The following is a 19553-nucleotide window of genomic DNA, read 5'->3' as shown; positions in this document are numbered from 1 at the left end:
AGTGTCCACTAGCCACAAGTACATAAAAAAAGGAAAACACACAAACACTCCAAGGTGTCACTGTATCAATCTGACTGGAACTCACTGTAAACCAGGCTGGCCTCAAACTCATGGAGATCCACCTGCCTCACCTTCCTGAGATTAAAGGTGTGCCCCTCCACATCCAGTTTTTGTTCCTGGGAGATGACAAACGGGTCAGAGTGCTTGCTTTCTTCAAGCATGAAGACCCAAGTTTGAATCCCCAGTCCCCACATAAAAAGCTGAGTGTGGCTGCACATAGCTGAAACCCCAGCATTAGGGGATGGAAATAGATGGATTCCCCCAAGCTTGTGGGCCAGCCAGCCCAACAGAATCCACAATTTTTCCAGTTTAGTGATTGATAGGAAAGGGGGCCAGCCCATTGTGGGGGATGCCATCCTTGGGCTGGTGGTTTTGGGTTTTGGTAAGCAGCACCCCTCCATGGCCTCTGCATCAATCAGCTCCTGTGTCCAGGATCCTGTCCTGCTTGAGTTCCTGCCCTGACTTCCTTCAGTGAAGGGAGGTATGTAAGGAGTAGGTTTTTCTGCCGCTGGTCTTGTCCCACCACCGTGCCAGCCCCAAATAACGCACAGAGACTCTGTATTTGATATAATGCTGTTGCCCAGGTACTAGTTTCTTATCAGCTAGCTCTGTCTTAAGTATTAACCCATTTCTGTTGATCTATGTATTTCCAAGTGCTTTCATCTTACTGGAGAGCCGGCTGACGTCCTGCTCTCTCCAGACTTTCCATCTTGACTCCTTACTTCCTACATCCTCTTTCCTCCTTGTCTCCGAGTCCCTCCTATCTCCCTTTCCTATTGGCCAACAGTGCTTTATTCATTAACCAGTATGAGAAACATATTTACAGAATGACTTCTCCCATCAGAGGTACTACATACAATATGTGAAAGTGTAAACCAAATAAAACCTTCCCAAGTTAGTTTCAGTTAGTGTGTTTCATCACAGTGGTAGTAACCCCAACTAAGACAACCAGCACGCTCAAACAGTGGGATACATTTTTATTTTCTTGAGATGGGGTCTTGTTTGCTATATGAATTCCTGGACTAGGACTACAAGCGTGAGCAACAGCACTTGGCTTGGACGCTGCTTCATCTGTCTAATTAGCAGACGTATGAATTAGCAGTGATGAACCCCATGGTGATACGTAGGCTGGCATGTGCACTGGGTGCCGTCTTTCTGTGTCACCAGCCTTAAAGATATCTATCACTGCTTTAGAGTCACTCTAGGAATAGAATGCAGAGATATAAGAAAGAGGGGACTGTGACTTTGATAGTAGAACACCCCAAGACAACCAAAATATTAGGTTTTCTACATTCATCTAACCCGGTGGTTTTCGACCTCCCTAATGCTGAGACCTTGTAATACAGTCCCTCAAGTTGTGGTGGCCAAATCATGTCTATTTTGTTGCTGCTTCATAACTAATTTTGCTACTGTTGTAAATTGTAATGTGAACATCTGTGTTTTCTGATGGTCTTAGGTGGTCCCTGTGAAATCGTCATTCTGTGCCCCTCAAAGGGGTCACAACCCACAGGTTGAGAACTGCTGATTTAACTGTTTCCAGAAGCTAACCATTTCCATTATGGGACCTTTGAAAATGGACACATCCTGAGAGTGTGGGTCAGCGTAGAGAACTTGCTTGTAGGGCTTGTAGGGCTGTTGATCTCTAGGACTGTAGAAAGGGAGTTCCAGGACTACAGTTCCAGGAGCCCTGGCTGTCCTGGAACTCGCTCTGTAGACCAGGCTGGCCTTGAACTCACAGAGTTCAATCAGACTGTTTTCTTACAGAACCCAGGACCTAAGGATGATGTCACCCACAATGGACTGGGCCCTTTCCTATCAATCACTAATTAAGAAAATGCCCCACAGCAGGATCTTATGTGTGAAATAGACATAAAACTAGATAGTACATGCTTCCTGTTTACTAAGAGGCATGTGGATTCTGTCATCATACAGTACTTAGCATCAATAACATTTTATTTGAGAAGGAATACTTGCAAAAGAATCAAGAGTATTTAAGTTGTATAAGGGTTAGTCCTCAGTTGTGTAGATAAAAAAATGTGCTTATGTATAGTTGATTTCATTGAAGACTAGGAGGAAGGGGAATGTAGCCAACAGTAATGATGGGTAAGTTTTGTTTCTTTTAAATATTTGCCTGTTTTTACAGAAAGTATTACAGCTTAAAATTGAAGTCAGTGACACGTATGTATGAAAATGAAACCCATTGCTTTATATGCTAACTTTAAGTTTTTAAATTAAAAACAACAATAATTAGGCTGTTTTTAATCATAAGCGTAAGACAGTCATGATAATGGAGTTGGTCTGTGGGTGAGCCACTGTGTCCTGATGTTTCTTTTTCCTTTTGTCAGAAGGTAAGGTTTTTAATGAGTATGGTGGTGCACACTTGTAATTCCTGAGCCAGGAAGGCAGAGACAGGAGGGTTCCAGAGCTCACTGGGCAGCTACCATGGCCTATTGTACTAGGTCCCAGTGAGAGACCCTGTCTCAAAAAACAAGTTGGGGGGAGCTGGTTAAGACACTTGTGCTCTTTCAGGGGACTTCACGTAGGTTCCTTGTACCCACACTGGCAGCTCACAATGGCCCGTGTGTGGCTCTGCATCCTCTTCTGAACTCCTTAGGCTTCTGTAGGCATGTGGCATACTCTTGCCCAAGCATATATACTTGCACATAAATAAGTAAATTTAACAAGAAACCACGGTTTCTCCTTAGGAATGAATGATGCATGCACCACATGCATGTATGTGTACATGCTCACACAGGAATACTCAGTGTGAATTTAACTACTTTAGATTCCAGGGGGCTGGGTTTGTTCCTCTTCTTTTGGGGGAATATTTGCAGGATTGACATTAAGAGGAGGGAGGACAGCAGTCACTACAACCCTTCCCTCCCCTCTCCAGGACCTCTGCTCACGGCTCGGGCTCTCCACACATCAGCCAGGTGAGGCAACTCTCATGGCTGCTAAGGGGCCTGAATACACACATGTGCACAAACACAGAGGACAGGCTTTATGCTTCTGAGCTCAGGCACCATCCTCAGTGTTTTGGGCTTCTAGCCACCTGCTGCCTTCCCATTCTCCCTCATCTCTCTGAGGGCACTGCCTGTGTCTTTGACTTTTTTTTTTTTTTTTTTTTTTTTTTTCCTGCAACTGTTTCTCTGAACTTGAAACAATTCCTTCAGTGCTGAGAAGGGGGCTGGTGACCTGGCCAGAACAAGGGGAATGGATGGGGAGTGGGGAGGGCCTCACCACTAGCCATGGAAACACTTGTGAAGCAAGGGCCAAGTGAAGCCCTGTGCCAGCAGAGCTCAGGAGAGCTTTTTGGATGAGGTGACCGAGGATGGAGAAGGGAGGACCATCCATTGAGAAGAGCAGCTGTAGCATCTGTGGTCTACTGATGAACTCCATGTAGAAGGTGGGATCTGCACCACATGACCCTGGTATACTGTAACTGCTCAGCAAAGCAGAGCCTGTGTGTGCACACCAGGAAGGAGCCCTGCACCAAAAGGGGCTTCTGGCTTCAGCCCAGGCTGAGGGCTGGGGGGTGGGGACTGTTAAACAGAAGGAGCAACAGAGAAGGAGAAACTAGAAAATGCAGGCCTGTGCAGCCTGCAAGGGAGTGGGAGGCGGCAGGGCCGGGTGAGAGGGTATATCTGCTTTGGAAACCCTGAAGGGTAAATGCTATTGCCCTGCCCATGAACCACCTTCAGGGGCCCTTTCTACAGCTGGTAGCAGGATGTGGAGCCCAGTGGAGCAGGATCTGGGAGGTTTTGATGTTTACTCTTCAAAGGGAAGAATGTGGTAGCACATGCCTTTAACCCCTTCGCTCCAGGAGCAGATGCAGTTCCTGGCCAGCCAGGGCTACATAGTGAGAACCAGTCTCAAATAAGTAATAATAACAGTGATGATAATAATAATTAATGGGGAGCACTGGCTGCTCTTCCAGTGATCCTGAGTTCAATTCCCAGCAACCACATGGTAGCTCTCAACCCTCTGTAATGAGATCTGGTGCCTTCTTCTGACCTACAGGCATACTTGGAGGCAGAACGCTGTATACGTAATAAATAAATAAATCTTTAATTTTTTTTAAATAATAAAAGAATCCTAGAAGGAACTCCAGCCCTCAGCTTCCTGCTTCTGGGAGTTGGAAAGGTTCTGGGTGGGCACCTTTCCTCACCCAAGCTCCTGCAGACAAGGAAGGATGAGGCCTCAGACTCTGTGCCTCCCAGTGTAGTCCAGGCCAGGCAGGGCCCCATCACACCCCCCAGGACCTGCTGTGTGACTGGAAGTGTGTGAGCGCTCTACACTCCACGCCTGAGGCAGGTGATGAAGGAATAATTTTACCACCTCCTCCTCTCCAAAGTGATAATTATTCATGGTTTGAGAAATATCTGCAACCTGTGAGTCCTGCTCCATTTCTGGGCAGCCTGGATAGGGAAGTTAAAACCTGTGGACTGACGACAGAAGAAATGCACTCCTTTGGGGCTGGGATAAAGCTTAGTTGGTGGAGAATATGCAAGGGGCTCAGAGTTGCATCATCGGCAACACGAGATGGCCACAGGCCCTCAATCCTATCACTTGAGAGGTGAAGACAGGAAGATCAGAAATTCAAAATCATCAATGACTACATAGGAGGCTGGAGTCCAACTCAGGCTACACAAGACCCTATCTCAGCAATACATTCCCTGTAGACTGGCTCTGAGCCTGTCTATACTGACACATGGGTGGGTCACTGTGTGCCAGGCCCTGGGCAAGACAATGCACACAAGCTCTCCTTACATACCTACCAGACCTCTGTGAAGTAGAAACTATAGTCCCTGCTTTCCAGATATGAATGGTGGGCTAAAAGAGCACCAGGCCTTTGCTCAGCTCAGCTGCTGATATGACTTAGCACCAACAACTCACATCAAGAGCTGTTATTAGTCGCTGCGGCTGTTGGGCTACCACAAACTCCATAAAGCTTGGTGGCTTAAAAAACAAAACAAACAAACAAAAAAAAAACCAAAAGAAAAAAACAAAAAACAAAAACAGAAATGTGTTCTCTTTTCTGGAAGTCAAATGCATGGGTTGACAGGGCTGTGTCCCTGTAGAGGCTCTTGGGAGATTTTTTTCCCTGATATCTTCAACTTTTTTTTTTTTTTTTTTTTTTTTTTTTTTTGGGTGGCCACTGGCTTCCTGAGCTACGGCTGAAGAGTGCCTGGTTCTACCCATGGTCACGACTGTCCTCTTGTGTCGATGAGCTTGCCTTTGATGCTTCATGAGATTGCAAAGGAGTGTGGTGGTGCATCAAGGACAAGCCTTCCTATGGGAGATGCCCGCTCCACAGAATCTGGAAGGGAATTTGCCACAGGAAATGGAAGAGGCTCCCAGGCCTGGAGGCAAGAGCTAGGGAGCGTCCAGTGGTTATGGTGAGGCAGGAGTCAGGTATGGTGGCAAAGGCCTTTAATCTCTGCACTGGAGAAGTGACAGGAAGATTGTGCATTTGGAGCAAGCCTGTACTACAGAGCTCAGAACTGTCCCAGGATCTGGTAAGGGAGGCTTTGGAATTTGTCTTTGTGGAGAACTTGAATGTGGTCATGAGCTTTGGATTTGTTCTCCTGGATTGATCTGAGGCCCCACCTAAGCCAGTTGAGGTGAGTAAGGTCTCTTGTTTTCCAGGTCTCGCTTCCAGGGGTTATATTGACAGGGTGAGCTATGAGAGACATTCTTGCTGCTCCCACTAAGGGGCAAACCCCAGCTACCACCTGCCTTTCGTTTTTCATTCATTTCATTAACTCATTCATTCATTCATTCATGTATTAGTACCTCACAGAGAAGCATCCAGTTACCAGAAAAAAGAAAAAATAAAAAAAAAAAAAAAAAAAAAGCACTTCCCAGAACAATATACCTGCCCTCTCCAATAGCTGACATCATGAATACAGTTGTATCCTGACCCTCAAACCCTCGTGGCTTTTTTCCTAGGGAGATCTGAGCTCTGGAAGAGTAAGAGTATCAAATGGGACCAGCCTTGATGACCCCTGCAGTCAGGACTCTAGGGCAGACTCAGCAGTCCCTACACAGGACATCCATACCCAAGAGTCGCCTGAAGATGAGAGGGCAACAGGCTCAGATCAGGGCGGCCCGCAAACCTTGTGCAGAACTGGGTCCAAGTCCCCTACTCTTCCCTGTCCAGACACTGGATTGCTCTGGGCTGACCATCTGCTCTGAGCTCACACATGGCCCGCGATCAGGGACATGAGGTGACTAAGACCATGGTGAGGGACATGCTCCTTCTAGAAGAGTTTCGGAAATACGAGTGGGTTTGGAAGGAGGGTTCAGAACTTTGGTGAGGGAGAAAGACCAGGTTTCCCAGAGGAAGAAAGCTGCTCTGTCTGGAAGTGTGCTCAGGCAATGTCTGTGCCTGAGTAGAGGAACAACCACCCTGGTAAGGCTGAGCAAGGTGCTAGGTGGACAGCAGGCTGCGCCTGGGCTCCGCTGGGCCGGATGAACCTCAGCTGAACTTCACCCGGAGGCAAGAAACAGGCTGTGTCACCACACTCAGGATGGAGTCCTGCCCTGGGCTCCGAGATTAGGGCCCGAGGAGCTGCCAGAAAATGCAAGCGGACAGGAGGAGCTCCGGGCTCCTGAGCCCTGAGGACACCAAGCCCAATGGCTTCATTCTTCCTCTCACCTACTTTTGGTCCCCTTCACCCGCCACTCTTCCATGCCCCCCCCCGCTCCCCCGCACCTCCTCACTGCGCCCCTCCCTAGCCCTCAACAAGCCGCGCGGCCTCTCCGCAGCGTCTCAGCTTCTGAGGAAGCGAATGTAGCAATCAAACTCACTCAGGTAGGAACACCTGCAACACCCAGAACTGACAAAGGACGTGTGCACCGGCTTGTCACGGGGTGCACTGGCAGCGCAGGGGCCGGTCCTCCGCCCCCGCCCCCCGATCAGGTCTAGAAGGGGCGGAGCCTGGGGCGGCTCGGGTCCTTTTGTCTGCAGCCCCGCCCCGCCCCCACGCGGGCCCGCGGCGCGCGGCAGACACGAGCGGCTGACACGAGCGGCCGCCGCGGGCGGAGGCTGCGCGCCGCAGACCCGGGCGGTGCGAGCGCGATGGCGGCGGCGCGGGGCTCGGGCTAGCTGCGGGCGGCGCGGATGGCGGGCGGCGCGGGCTGGGCGGGCGCCCCCGCGGCTCTGCTGCGCTCCGTGCGCCGCCTGCGCGAAGTGTTCGAGGTGTGTGGCCGCGACCCGGACGGCTTTCTGCGTGTGGAGCGCGTCGCCGCTCTCGGCCTGCGCTTCGGCCAGGGAGAGGAGGTAAGGAGCTCTCGCGCGCGTCCCCAGGCTGGAGGAACCGCAGGGACCCTGTGCTGTCACACTCCCTCCCGGCCTGTGTTTCACATGACACACCCGCGGTAGCCGGCCTGTCCACCTGCATTTCCCTCCAGGCCATCCCCAATGAGAGGAGCTCTCAAATCTAGCTTCTAGACATCCCCCTCCCACACCTATCAAGTCTCAGGGGTGTATATGCACAGCACCAGGCCTAAGGGCGACAGGGACAAGCAGGGCTGATCTGCAGTCTCTGGTCCTTAGCTGCACCTACCCAACCTAGAATAGAGATATCTGCTTGGGGCCACCCTGGGTTCTGGCCCAGTTCCTAGGGACCTCCCACTCAAGCTAGATGGGCAGGCCTGACAGGCAGCGGGCTGTACTGGCTGCAGGGGGCCAGCCAGGACCAAGCTGGGAGTGGTTAGCTGAGTCTCTGGTGTTGATGTAGGGCCGCATGGGTGGCACAGAGCAGAACTGTGGGGGCTGTTAGCCGGTCTGGAATGGCAGGATCAGAACTGCCAGTGTGTGAGGAATAACTGCCCATTGGGCTAGTGTCCTCTTGCCATCCACACAGGGGCTAGTGTCCGTGTCTGAGAGGACAGGGCACTGTGTTCACGCAGCCCTGCAGTGGTTGGCATCTTCTGGATTCAGAAGCCCTGACTGAGATTTGGGTTTCCAAGGCCACGTGAGATCTCAGACCCTATGTGGAAAGCTTGGAACCTTAGTCCCAAATGTGTACTGAGTGGCATTCTGTTACAGAACAGGTCGGGATGGCATTTTAGAACATGGGAGGACCTGGGCTATGACCAGTCCGGCTGATGCCTTCTTGTCACCTGACAAGTGGGAGGTAATAATAATCCCTTTCTAGGTAGCTGGCCAGAACCTGGGAATCCCCGAGAGCGGGAGGTGGAGGAAGGAGGCAGGTGTGGATGTAAGGACTTTGGTCCCCCATCCCAGGAAGCTTACTCCTGTTGTTCCCTTATGAAGCTCATTCTCTACCTCTTCTCTGCTTTGGTTGGGGCATCTGCTGCTGCTACCTCAGCCTTTCTTCTACAGAGATTAGCAGAGTCTGTCTTCTTAGCCAGCATCTCCCACCTGAGCAGGGTGTGCAGCCCCTAACACAGGAGGCCACAGCCTGAGCATCCCTAACACAGGACAGTGCAGGTTGCTGGTGTGGAGTCTCCTTGCTTTGGCTGGAACCTAGAATTCCAGAATCAAAGACCCTCGTGTATGGGGATGACTTCACTGCAACCTCTGGCAGAAGGCCAAAGCCCTGTAATACATCTCCAGGCTGGACAGACACCTCCTGTCCTTAGATCCTCCTCCCTCTACACTTCAGAAACAAACCTTCTGGTCACTTTGCCATCATGGGGACTCACCTGGGGTTCCCTTCTGCACTGTAGCCTTTAACAATTTGGAAACATCACTCCTCCACCCCATCCCTTCTTACCCTTTCACCCCTGTCTGAAGCCTGAAGCCATTTCCCACCCACCCAGCAGGGGTGGGGGACAGGTTTCCACAGATGTCACTGATGAATTGTTTTCCTAGCACTAATAGTGCTGGACCTGGTCGGTACACACACAGGGGAGGGGAGGTGCCTTTTCAGTGGTTCTACACACTCTCTGCTCACACCAAGTTTCTGGCTACTAAAACCTCCTGGGATCTGTTTGAAAACTTCTGCCGAGACAGAGATCCTCCACCCTGGAGCTGGTCAGTGATTCCTTTACTTACTAATAATCTTGTATCATAGCAGGAGTTTCTGTGGAGTACAGCAGGTTGCAAATTCGGACAGTCAAAAATAGATACTGTCCCCCAGGAGGTGACACTCTGGTCACCTCCTTCATGAGCTGCCCCTGTACTTACTTACATGTGGCTTTCTCCAGGAAATGAGATCACACTGCACCATGTATTCTAACCTAGCCCCTCCCCCAAATGATCCTCACATTTGAGCTTACATAAACTACCATCACACTGCTCTGTTTAGCCCCAAACTGTCCACTTCTGATTTTTAGTTTTTAAGTATGTCCTCTCTTTCGGACTGCGCATCCACGTGACTCTGGCACAGTCCCCACCAGGACCCTGACTTGTTAAAGGGGTCAGGCCTCATGTCTCTCATTAGTTTCATCAGTCGAAGCCTGTGGCTCATCCCTAGTTCCTACTCAATTTCATCTTGTTTTCTTGTGTGCTCCTTCGTCCTCAGTCCTCACCGCTGCCTGCAGCAGTTCTGGGTGGGAATGGGAAGCCTCCGGCTGAGGGAGAGGACGCAGGGCAGGACCACGGACAGGGCCTGAGGCTCGGTGGGGCTGTTCTACCTCCATTCCCAGGCCTGCAGAAACACTGTTTACTACACATCAAATTCTCAACTACACCGGAGCACTGCTCTTCAAAGATGGGGTTGCTTCCCAAAGTGCTCTGAGCTCAGACTGTTTCTGCCTGTGACACTGATAACCCAGCCGTTGGTGCTCCAGAGACAATGGCTGATATTTGTTAGACATGAGGTTCACTGCCTACATTTTACTAACTGCCCTGGCATACTAGGGAGATCAGGATCAAACACAGTAGGTTTTAGAGTATGAAATAAATACCCACAAGAGCATAAATAAATAGAGGAACTAATAATGCAAACCCCCCCCCCCCGCCTACAGGAGAAATGCAGGGGCTGAGGGTGTACTCAGGTGGTAGAATGCTTTCCTGGCATATGTGAACCTGGATCTGATTCTCAGAACTACATTAAAAACAAAACAAAACAGTACAGAAAATGGATATGGCTTCATAGGATTGGGCCCATCAAAATCCAGTTATGGGGTGGGAGGAACTCACAAGGGCCCCAACCCTCCATTAACATTTATAGAGAGTTAATAGTAGCCATGGGTGAGGGGCTCATGAGGATTTTCTGTCCCTAAAGATCTATAGACAGTTAATGGTTGCTGGGAGGAGAAAGAGCCATTTTCTTCCTTTTTTATTACAAAAATTAAGAAATTAAAAAATAACTATTTTATGTTCGCTGGCACATGTGTCATGGGTGCCCAATCCCCTGAACTGAGTTACAGACCGCTGTGAGCCGCCATGTGCGTGCTGGGAATTGAAGCTGGGTCCTCTGGAAGAGCAGCCAGTGCTCTTAACCACTGAGCCATCTCTCCAGCCCCCAGTCATTTTCTTTAATGATGTAGCCACTGGTTAGGTGGCCATGCTCCCATAAATAGAACCTCTTACCCATGTTCTGTAAGCAACCCTAATGGGATTCATCGAGTCACCAAGAAGGGAAATGGGGGTGGGGAGGACATGAAATGGGGAAAGGTGGTTGGTTGGGAAGAGGGCAAGAGAAGTCAATGGAGGATGAAAATGATCAAAATACATTCCATACATGTACAAAAATATCATAGCAAATCCCATACAGATTAATCAAAAAAAAAAAATTTAAAGGCAGACATGGCATCACACACCTGTAATTCCAGCACTTGGGAGGTGGAGGCCAGGTTGGGGCTGGGAAGTTGGCTCAGTAGATACAAGCTTGCCACAAAAGCCTGGTGGCCTGAGTTCAGCCCCATGGAGGAAGGAAAGAGATGTGACTCCTGAAAGTTGTCCTCTGAACACCATATATGTGCTGTGGCAACTTTGTGTCCACACAACATCATGAGAAAAAAGTTCAAGACCAGCCTTACTTACATAGGGAGTTTGAGGCCAGCCTGGGCTAATGAGACCCTGGCTCCAAAAAAAAAAAAAAAAAAAAAAAAAAAAAAATGCCCAATTTAGCAGCACATATACTAAACTAAAATTGGAGATTAGCATGACCCCTAAGGATGACACTCAAATTCATGAAGTGTTCCATATTTGAAATAAATAACAAACATTTAATTCATGTGAGATAATTCCTCATTGGAGAAGGATAGCTTGGCTCCCCACCCCTTGGGTATGAACTATGCCTTGACTTCTTAGGAGTTCAGTAGGAAAAGGGGACAGGGCAACTTGACAGTGGAGAAACCTGACAAATACCACCACAGAGTGTCACCAGAGTCAATGCCAGTCCTCACTGTGAAGGGCCGAGTAGTGCTTCACCCAGCTCACAACTATGGTGGAGAGATAGTCGTGAGAGAAACAACAGGCAGCCCCTCAGCACCACCCGAGGACACTGCACCAGGTACTGACTAGAGCTCCTTAGAATGGCCAAGGGGAGTGGTGTCTGTAATGAGGCACCCTGGATGGGGTCCTAGGACAAGAAGAGGACACTAGCTAGACAGGAGGTCTGAAGTATGGACTTCACCGATCATGCTGTGTGTCGACCAGACTAGTCTCCTATAGTCCCCTGATTTGATAACCTAAGATCTTGGTGCCACCCTGAGGCTTCTGTCAATGGTACTACACGGGCTGTAGGTCAGGAGGAAGCACTCAGGTGTAGGGGCTTGGCAGGTGCTAGGCATGCCCCGCCCCAATAGCTAGGATCTCTGCAGGATGCAGTGAAGGAGAGTTGATTTTTCAGACTTTCCAAGCAGCAGGAGCTACCCTCAGAGGTGTAGTGGGTAGGGAACCCTGAAGTGAGGAGCCATCCATGAACTCCCTGGGTGCCTGGTATGAGTTGGAACTTTACCACATATTGCATGGGGGGGCGGTTGCAGGGCAACTTTCAGGCCCAGCCCAGTGCTTAGGCCCAGGAGCTCTCCCCTGCACTGGGAAGAGAACCAGAAGCAAAGGAGGAGAAAGAAGATGAGGCTGTGGAAAGAGGCAGCGGGAGGGGTCATAGCCTGCTAGGAAGGTAGCACTGAAATCAAGGCTGGGCCAGACTAATCCCATGGCTTCCCAGGTCTGATGCCCCAGAGCTCCAATGCCCAGGGAAGAGCTATGCTGAGCAAGTTGTCTGGGAAGGAAACAGAATTGGGACTGTTCCTGGAGGACTCCAGTACTCCTGACACCCCTGCACCGAGGCCCCATTGCAGGCAGAAACACCAGTGCTCCACAGTCTTTTATATGGGGTGTGGTAGGAAGGAATGAGGGGTACAGCTTTTGCTCTGGGCTCCTTCCCTCCAACTCCAAGCAGTCCCACCAGGGAGGGTAGAGAAGGGAACCTGGAACCTGCATAGCTGTCTGGGATTGAGAGTAGAACAGGGTAGAGCCCAGGCAGAGTACAAGGAGTTGTGGCCTGTGATCAACATGCTGTATGCATTCCCACCCATGTCCTGTGGAATGTGTAACTCCATATTTTTATAGAATACTCATTCTGTTGAGTTTTGTTGTTGTTGTGTTTTGTTTTATTTTATTTTTGAGACAGGGTCTAATTTAACCTAGATTAACCTCCACCTTACTATGTAGGTGGGCATGACCTTGAGCTCCTGATTCTCCTGCTTACACCCCTGAGTGCTGGGGTTACAAGCTTCTGGCCACGCCCAGCTCTACAGAGCAATCATAAGGATGCCTCCCATACCGTTGCTCCCAGCATGTTTCTAGCCCGAGGCCTTTTTTCACTCCTTTTTCCTCTTGAGTCCCTGCTATGTGCCAGGGCTAGGAAACAGCAGGGCTGTGAACCTAAGCCCTGATAGGACTGGAGCCATGACTAGAAAAGAAACTGGCACCCAGGCATGGTGGCCTTTAATCTCAGAACTTGGGGTGGGGCAGGGTGCAGGGGCAGGTGGGTCCCGTGAGTTGACCAGCCTGATCTGGAACCTAGTGAGTTCCAGAATATAAGACAGACAGATAGACAGAGAGAGAGACTGGCTGCTTAAAAGTGACACCCTTAGAGATCCTGCTAAAGAGCCATTACTCACAGCTCCTGTGTTCTCAAGGACAGGATAGCAGAAGAGACCAAACCCCCAAAATCTGTATACCAGGCCTCCATGTAGCCACAGCCATGATATCACTTCAAGAATGTCTCGTAATACCTTTGGACCAATGCCCTATGCTGCTCATAGCTTAAGGCACAAAACTCAGAGAAGATTGACAACCTTCTTTAGAACCAGTTCATGTGGCCTGTTGTGAGCACTGTCCCCAAGAGGGTCCCAGGCTAAAGTCAGTACCTAGACAAGGCAGCTATAAGGCTCACCTGCACAAAAACAAAACCTGAAAGGAGGAAGAGCTTGTTATAGTTATGAAGTAGCAACAAAAATAATGTTATGGTTGGGGGAATTGGAAGCATTAGGAAGCTGAAACCCACTGTTTTAAAACAATCCTACAGAGAGTTGGGCCCTTCCCACTTCCAAAGCCAGGCCATTCTGTATGGGCAAGGCTCTTTCTGAGGTCTCTTTCATACAGAGAGCTGGGGCTGTGTCCTAGCATTTCATCTGTTCATCCTTCCTCCTATCCACCAACACACTCACTAGGGCATCCATTTATCCAGTCAGTTTTTCACCATCTACCTACTCATCATTCCCTGTATCCATTCACCTTCATCCATTCCTCATTCATTGCATGGTACCCACTGTCTTAGTTAGGGTTTCTATTGTTTCAGTGAAACAGCATGACCAAAGTATCTTGGGGGAGGAAATGGTTTCTTTGGCTTATATTTCCATATCACTGCTCATCACTGAAGAAAGTCATGACAGGAACTCAAAAAGGGCAGGAATTGATGCAGAGGCCTTGCTTATTGGCTTGTTTCCCATGGCTGCTCAGCCTGCTTTCTTATAAGCCCCAGGCCCACCATCCCAGTGATGGCACCACCCACAATGGTCTATGCCTTCCCACATCCATCACTAATTAAGAAAATATCCTACAGGCTTCTGTACAGCCTGATCTTAGGGATTCCTTTTCTTTTTTCTTTAGTACCTTTTTATCTTGTGTGTATTGGTGTTCTGCCTGCATGTGTGTCTGTGTGAGGGTGTCAGATCCTAGAACTGGAGTTACAGACAGTTGTGAGTTGCCATATGGGTGTTGGGAATTGAACCCTCCTTTGGGAGAACAGACTGCTGAGCCATCTCTGCAGCTCAGAGGCATTTTCTTAATTGAGGTTCCTTCCTCTCAGATGGCTTTAGTTGTGTTGACATAAAATATCCAGCACATCCACCCTTCTCTAGCCATCTGCCTGTCTATTCATCCACCCAGCAATCCAGACTTTATCACCAGAGTTCGTCAGGCCAAGTGCAGATTTGGGGATGGGACTGGCATTTCCATGGGGTGCCAAGTGCTGTGTGTAGTAAAGTCACAGGAAGGGCAAGGAGAATGAGAACTCAGGCCAGAACAGGGGCAGATGGTGACCAGAGGGACGAAGCAGGACTGTCTGGTTCTTACATTTAGAAGGACAGCAGCATCCAGGCACATGCTGTCCTTGCTGGCATGAACTATTTTTATAATTTCCCACTCTCACAGGCTGTTACTGGTGGTAGGGCTGGGGTCATTGTGAAAGGGGCTGCAGCTGGGATTCTTTCTAAGGTGCTTGTTAGGACAGACAGACAGATGAACCTGTCTGCTCCTCTATAAGGTAGAGTTCATGGAGCTGAAGAGATGGCTTAGTGATCATTGCTCTTATAGAAGACTTGTGTTTGGTTCCCAGCACTCACATGGCAGCTCACACCAAGCTATAACTCCAGTTCCTGGGGATCCAGTCTCCTCTTCTGGCCTCCTTGAGCACTACACATGCACACAATACACCTATATACATGCAGGCAAACACTCATACATGTAAACTCTTTTTATTGCTTTTCATGTGTATGGGTGCCTTGCCTGCATTCATATGTGTTCCATGGGGTTGCCTCATGCCCAAGGAGTTCTGAAGAAGGTATGGAATTGCCTGGAACTGAAGTTATAGACTGTTGTAAACTTCTGTGTAGATGCTGGGAACTGAACCCAGGTCCTCTGGAAGAGCAACCAGTGCTCTTAACTACTGAGCTATCTCTCCAGCCCAGATTTGGTTTTTGTTTTTTGAGACAGGGTTTCTCTGTGTAACAGCCCTGGCTATCCTAAAACTTGCTCTGTAGACCATGCTGGCCGCAAACTCAGAGCTCCACCTGCCTCTGTCTCCTGCATGCTGCAATTAAAAGAGCACACCACTACTGCCCAGCTTAAATTTTTAAAATGAATGTTTCAAAAGGATTCATAAGTTGGACGTCAAGGCCATTCTTTGAGGAGTTGTTTGGAAGGCACACACAACCTTACTGCACCCCAGTGTGAGTGCCCTGGACTACCTAAGTGTCACTGTTGTCCTGGGTCCCAGGATAACCCCCCTGTCCCTTCCTTTTTTGAAATGTATTTATTTTTATTTTATGTGCATTGGAATTTGGCCTGTGTGTATGTCTGTGTGACAGTGCCAGATCTTGAAGTTACAGACAGTTGTGAGCTGCCATGTAGGTGCTGGGGATTGAACCTGGGTCCTCTGAAAGAGCAGCCATGCTCTTAACTGCTGAGCCATCTCCCCAGCCTCCCCCTCTCCCCCATCCCTTTCAGCATGGTACTTTCCACTGCGGTCTCCCTTGTGCAAAGAACAGAGTTTTTCTAGCCTCCCTGTTGGTTTCTGTGGACAGGAGTAATAAGGAATAGGCCCAGCCTTTGTGTTCTTCATTCACCCTTCAGCAACCAGAAGATCTGGGAGTTGAAGTGACTTGGGCAGGACCCATGGTGAACACAGGTCTTTCTGGTTCCAAAGCTGCTTTCTTACTGTCTGCAAGAGCTGGGGTCTTTGGCTCTCAGAGGTGGAGGATGGAAGAAGCCTCAGCAGAGGGGTCATCTGGCTTTGGGGGGGGGGTGCTAATGTGGCAGGCCAGGTTGGAGGCAGGACTGAGCCCTTTGGGAGCTGGCCCCTGGGGAAGGAAGGCTCAGGGGTCTTAGGACTTGAGGCTTGGGTGTGGCTGCCAGTAGCCACACCCCGTTCTGGTTCACCCAATGATTGAGCAGGCCAGAGAAGGTTCCTGGCACCTCCGCTTTCCCGGAGCTTACTCCTCAGTAAGCAACCTGCTCTCCGCTCTGGCCAATTAATTGGCACTACCTTCAGGAGGGAGAGGGGCGCTGGCTGCAAGCACCTCCCGACTGTGGTGCTCCAAGAAAGTACTGTTCTCCCGCCCCCTTGCTGCAGTGGGGCTGCTGACCGGAATGCCTGCTGGGTCCATAACACTGTGCCTGGCACACGGTGAGAGCGCACGTGACTTACTCTCAGCGCAGCGCGGCTGTGGTTTGATGGATAAGGTGTCCGTTTCCCTTTCCACGTGCCTTTTCTAGTGCTTGCTCTGTGTCACATCGGTGGCTACAGGATCCACAGAGGAGCAGGACATTTCTTTCCTTAGCTCCCTAACGGAACAAGAAGTCTAGGGGAGAAACCTGGGTGATTTTTTTTTGGGGGGGGGGGTTGGTGGCTTTTTTAACTTGTGTGTGTGATTTGTATTGACAATTTGTACTTAGAAATGTTGATGGGGAATGGTGTGATGCTTCAGTACATACATGTATTGTGGAATGAGCAAATCAAGCTAACCTACTTCCTTCAGTTCTCAGCATTTCGATTCGGTGAGATTGAAAACCCACTCTTGGCATATGCAGTGCATAGTTGTTAGCTGTGGATGGCAGAGCACAGTTCTCCAACTGAACCATTTTCTGACCCCCTTTCACACAGGGATCCCTTTTGCTGGTGTAACCCAGTGAGCCTTGTCCCAGAACACAGCTCTCCCCAGCTGACACCCCCCAGGGGGTGCAAAGACAGTGTGACCTGAACTTAAGTTAAGGGCCTAAGGGAGGACTCAGTCTGTTCCCACTAGGCTGGGCCTCCTTTGGCTCTGACCACTGTCCCTGTGCTTGGCTGCTAGCCAGAGCATTAGACTGTGATGTGTGTGTCTCAGAGCCCACTGTCCCTGTGCTTGGCTGCTAGCCAGAGCATTGGACTTGTGATGTGTGTGTCTCAGAGCCCCTGACCCCAAATACATACTGCCAACCATTCTTTCCCTACTCTCCACTATCAAGGTTTAACCCAGGGCCTTTAGCTTGCTAGGCAAGTGCAGTGAGTGATGCTGAGCTACTCCCTCAGCCCCAAATTTTTATTTTAACTCCTGCTCTGTGTGTGTGTGTGTGTGTGTGTGTGTGTGTGTGTGTGTGCATTCATGCATTGCTGAGAACTTGGTCTATCACTAAGCTGTCCCCACCCCATCTTCCTAGGTTTCCTGGCTCACCCCACCCCTACCCGGAGCTTTGGATTCTTCCCTTTCTGATAGGCTGCAATCCAGGTCACTGTTCTTCTCCATGCTCAAAGGTTTTCTTTGTTTCAGTGTAGACTTGTAACATCTTGATGTTATTTATTTATTTGTTTGTTTGTTTATGGTGCTAAGGATGGAACCCATGGCCTTTACCACAGACCCACATCTTAGCCTATCACTGCCTTGCTTTTTGTTGTTGTTTTGTTTGAGACAGGGTCTCATGTAACCCATGGCCTTAGACTGTAGCCAAGGGTGACTTTGTATTTCCAGGCTTCCATTCTATGCCTCCCAAGTTACTGGCATGTGCCACAGATTCGGTGTAGGTGCTGCATGCTAGGCAACATTCTACCAAAGGGATCACATAGTCAGCCCATCAGTCCCCACCCCCCTCCTTTATTTGTTTGTTTTTCTAGACAGTATTTCTCTGTGTAGTCCTGGCTGTCCTGGAACACACTCTGTAGACCAGGTTGGCTTTGAACTCACAGAGATCTTCTGGCTGGGATGAAAGGCATGTATCACTACCGCCCAGCATAGCAGACTTTCTTTTGGGCTACCAACCAGCTCCTAAATCATGACATGGAAACTTATTATTAGTTATGAATGCTCAGCCTTAGCTTAGGCTCATACCACTAGCTCTTATAATTTACTATTATTATTATTATTATTATTATTATTATTTTGGCTTTTTGAGACAGGGCTTCTCTGTATTGTTTTGGAGTCTGTCCTGGAACTAGCTCTGTAGACCAGCCTGGCCTCAAACTCACAGAGTGCTCTGCCTCCTGAGTGCTTGGATTAAAGGCATGCACCACCAACGCCCAGCTTATTATTATTATATTATATAACTTATTTTAATCTGTTCTCTTCATCTATGTTTTGCTTAGGGACTTTTTACCTTTCTTTCATTCTGTATGTCCCAGTCTGTATCAGACTGGCTGGTGGCTGCCTGGCTGGCTGGCCCTGGGAATCTTCCTCTCTTTCTCCCTCATTCCTCTTCTCTCTCTTCTCTCCTACTTATTCTCTCTGCTCACCAGCCCTGCCTAACCCTCTAGAGCCTATCCATTGACCAATCAGGTGCCTTAGGCAGGCAAAGCAACACATCTTTACATCATTAAACAAATACAGCATAAACAAATGTAACACATCTTTGCCTAATTAAACAAATATTCCACAACACATTTATTATTATTATTTATATGTTACCAGCTTATAGGAATATAATTTCTTTTTGTCAGCTTTATCTCTTATTTCACCACTACTGTGAATTCATTTATTCTAATAATTTTCTAGTTGATTTATTTGAATTTTATTGATAAACTTGTCCTCTTCAAAGGTAATTATTGCCTTTCTTTCTGAGATGTGAGATGGGATGAGCATGGGAGACATGTCCTTTGTGGGAAGGAGAGAGGCATGTTGGGATATTGGCCACATGACCCCCGTCCCCCCATTCAGAGTCAGAAGAGCAGGCTAGGCTAGGGTGCTGGGTGGCTGCTGTCCAAATGGCAGGCAGCGTTGGGCAGGAGGTGATGGTTCCTGCTGAGGTTGGGGACTGGAGTAGAAGGAAGAGGGCTGGCAATAAGCAGCAGGTGTCTTGGCTGCAGATCAAACAAGACAACCAGGACAGACATGCAGAGGAGAAAAATGGACAGGCTGGTGCTGGGCTTAGGTGGCCTTGGGTACAGAGTTGACCTTGGGCATCCAGAACAGCTGTGGAGCCCAGGCAGCTCCCTGCCCTCTGCAATGGTCTGAACTGTCGGTAGAGCTAGTAGGTGTGAGGGTTAGTGGGGGTAGAGTCAGGAGTCTATTATTCTTATCACATGAATAGTGGGGTGGGCCTGAGAGATGGCTCAGCAGGTAGAGACACTTGCATGCAGGCCTCAAAGCCGAGTTTGATCCCTAGGTTGTACAAGGTGGCAGAAGAGAGTTGACCTCTGACTTCCACATCTACATTCATGCACCCAGACACGGTTTTTGTTTTTGATTTTTAATGAGATGATGACTGCAGCATACCACCATTAAGTATCATGTTGGTAGCTGGCTTCTCCGGCCCTGACCTCCTTCAGTTTTGCTGCAGAGCAGAAAGCTTATTGTGATAAATAACTTCT

General features: G+C 49.1%; 1 protein-coding gene across 2 annotated transcripts in view; it reads left to right on the top strand.

Annotated features, from left to right (window-relative positions):
* Window positions 1-7048: 7048 nt before the first annotated feature.
* Window positions 7049-19553, top strand: part of Rab11fip4 (RAB11 family interacting protein 4) — a 101180-nt gene continuing 88675 nt past the window's right edge. Inside the window, exon 1 of one of the 2 annotated variants that reach the window (XM_051179825.1) lies at window positions 7049-7345. In XM_051179825.1, coding sequence (XP_051035782.1) covers window positions 7187-7345 — 159 coding nt within the window. In that variant the 5' untranslated portion in view covers window positions 7049-7186. The remainder of the gene's footprint in view (window positions 7346-19553) is intronic. The other variant, XM_051179823.1, reaches the window with a different exon arrangement.

This window comes from Phodopus roborovskii, unplaced genomic scaffold (assembly GCF_943737965.1).
Source record: "Phodopus roborovskii unplaced genomic scaffold, PHOROB, whole genome shotgun sequence".
Taxonomy (NCBI): Eukaryota; Metazoa; Chordata; class Mammalia; order Rodentia; family Cricetidae; genus Phodopus; species Phodopus roborovskii.
Note: the sequence above shows the minus strand (reverse complement) of the source record. Positions and strands in the feature narration are given on the sequence as shown.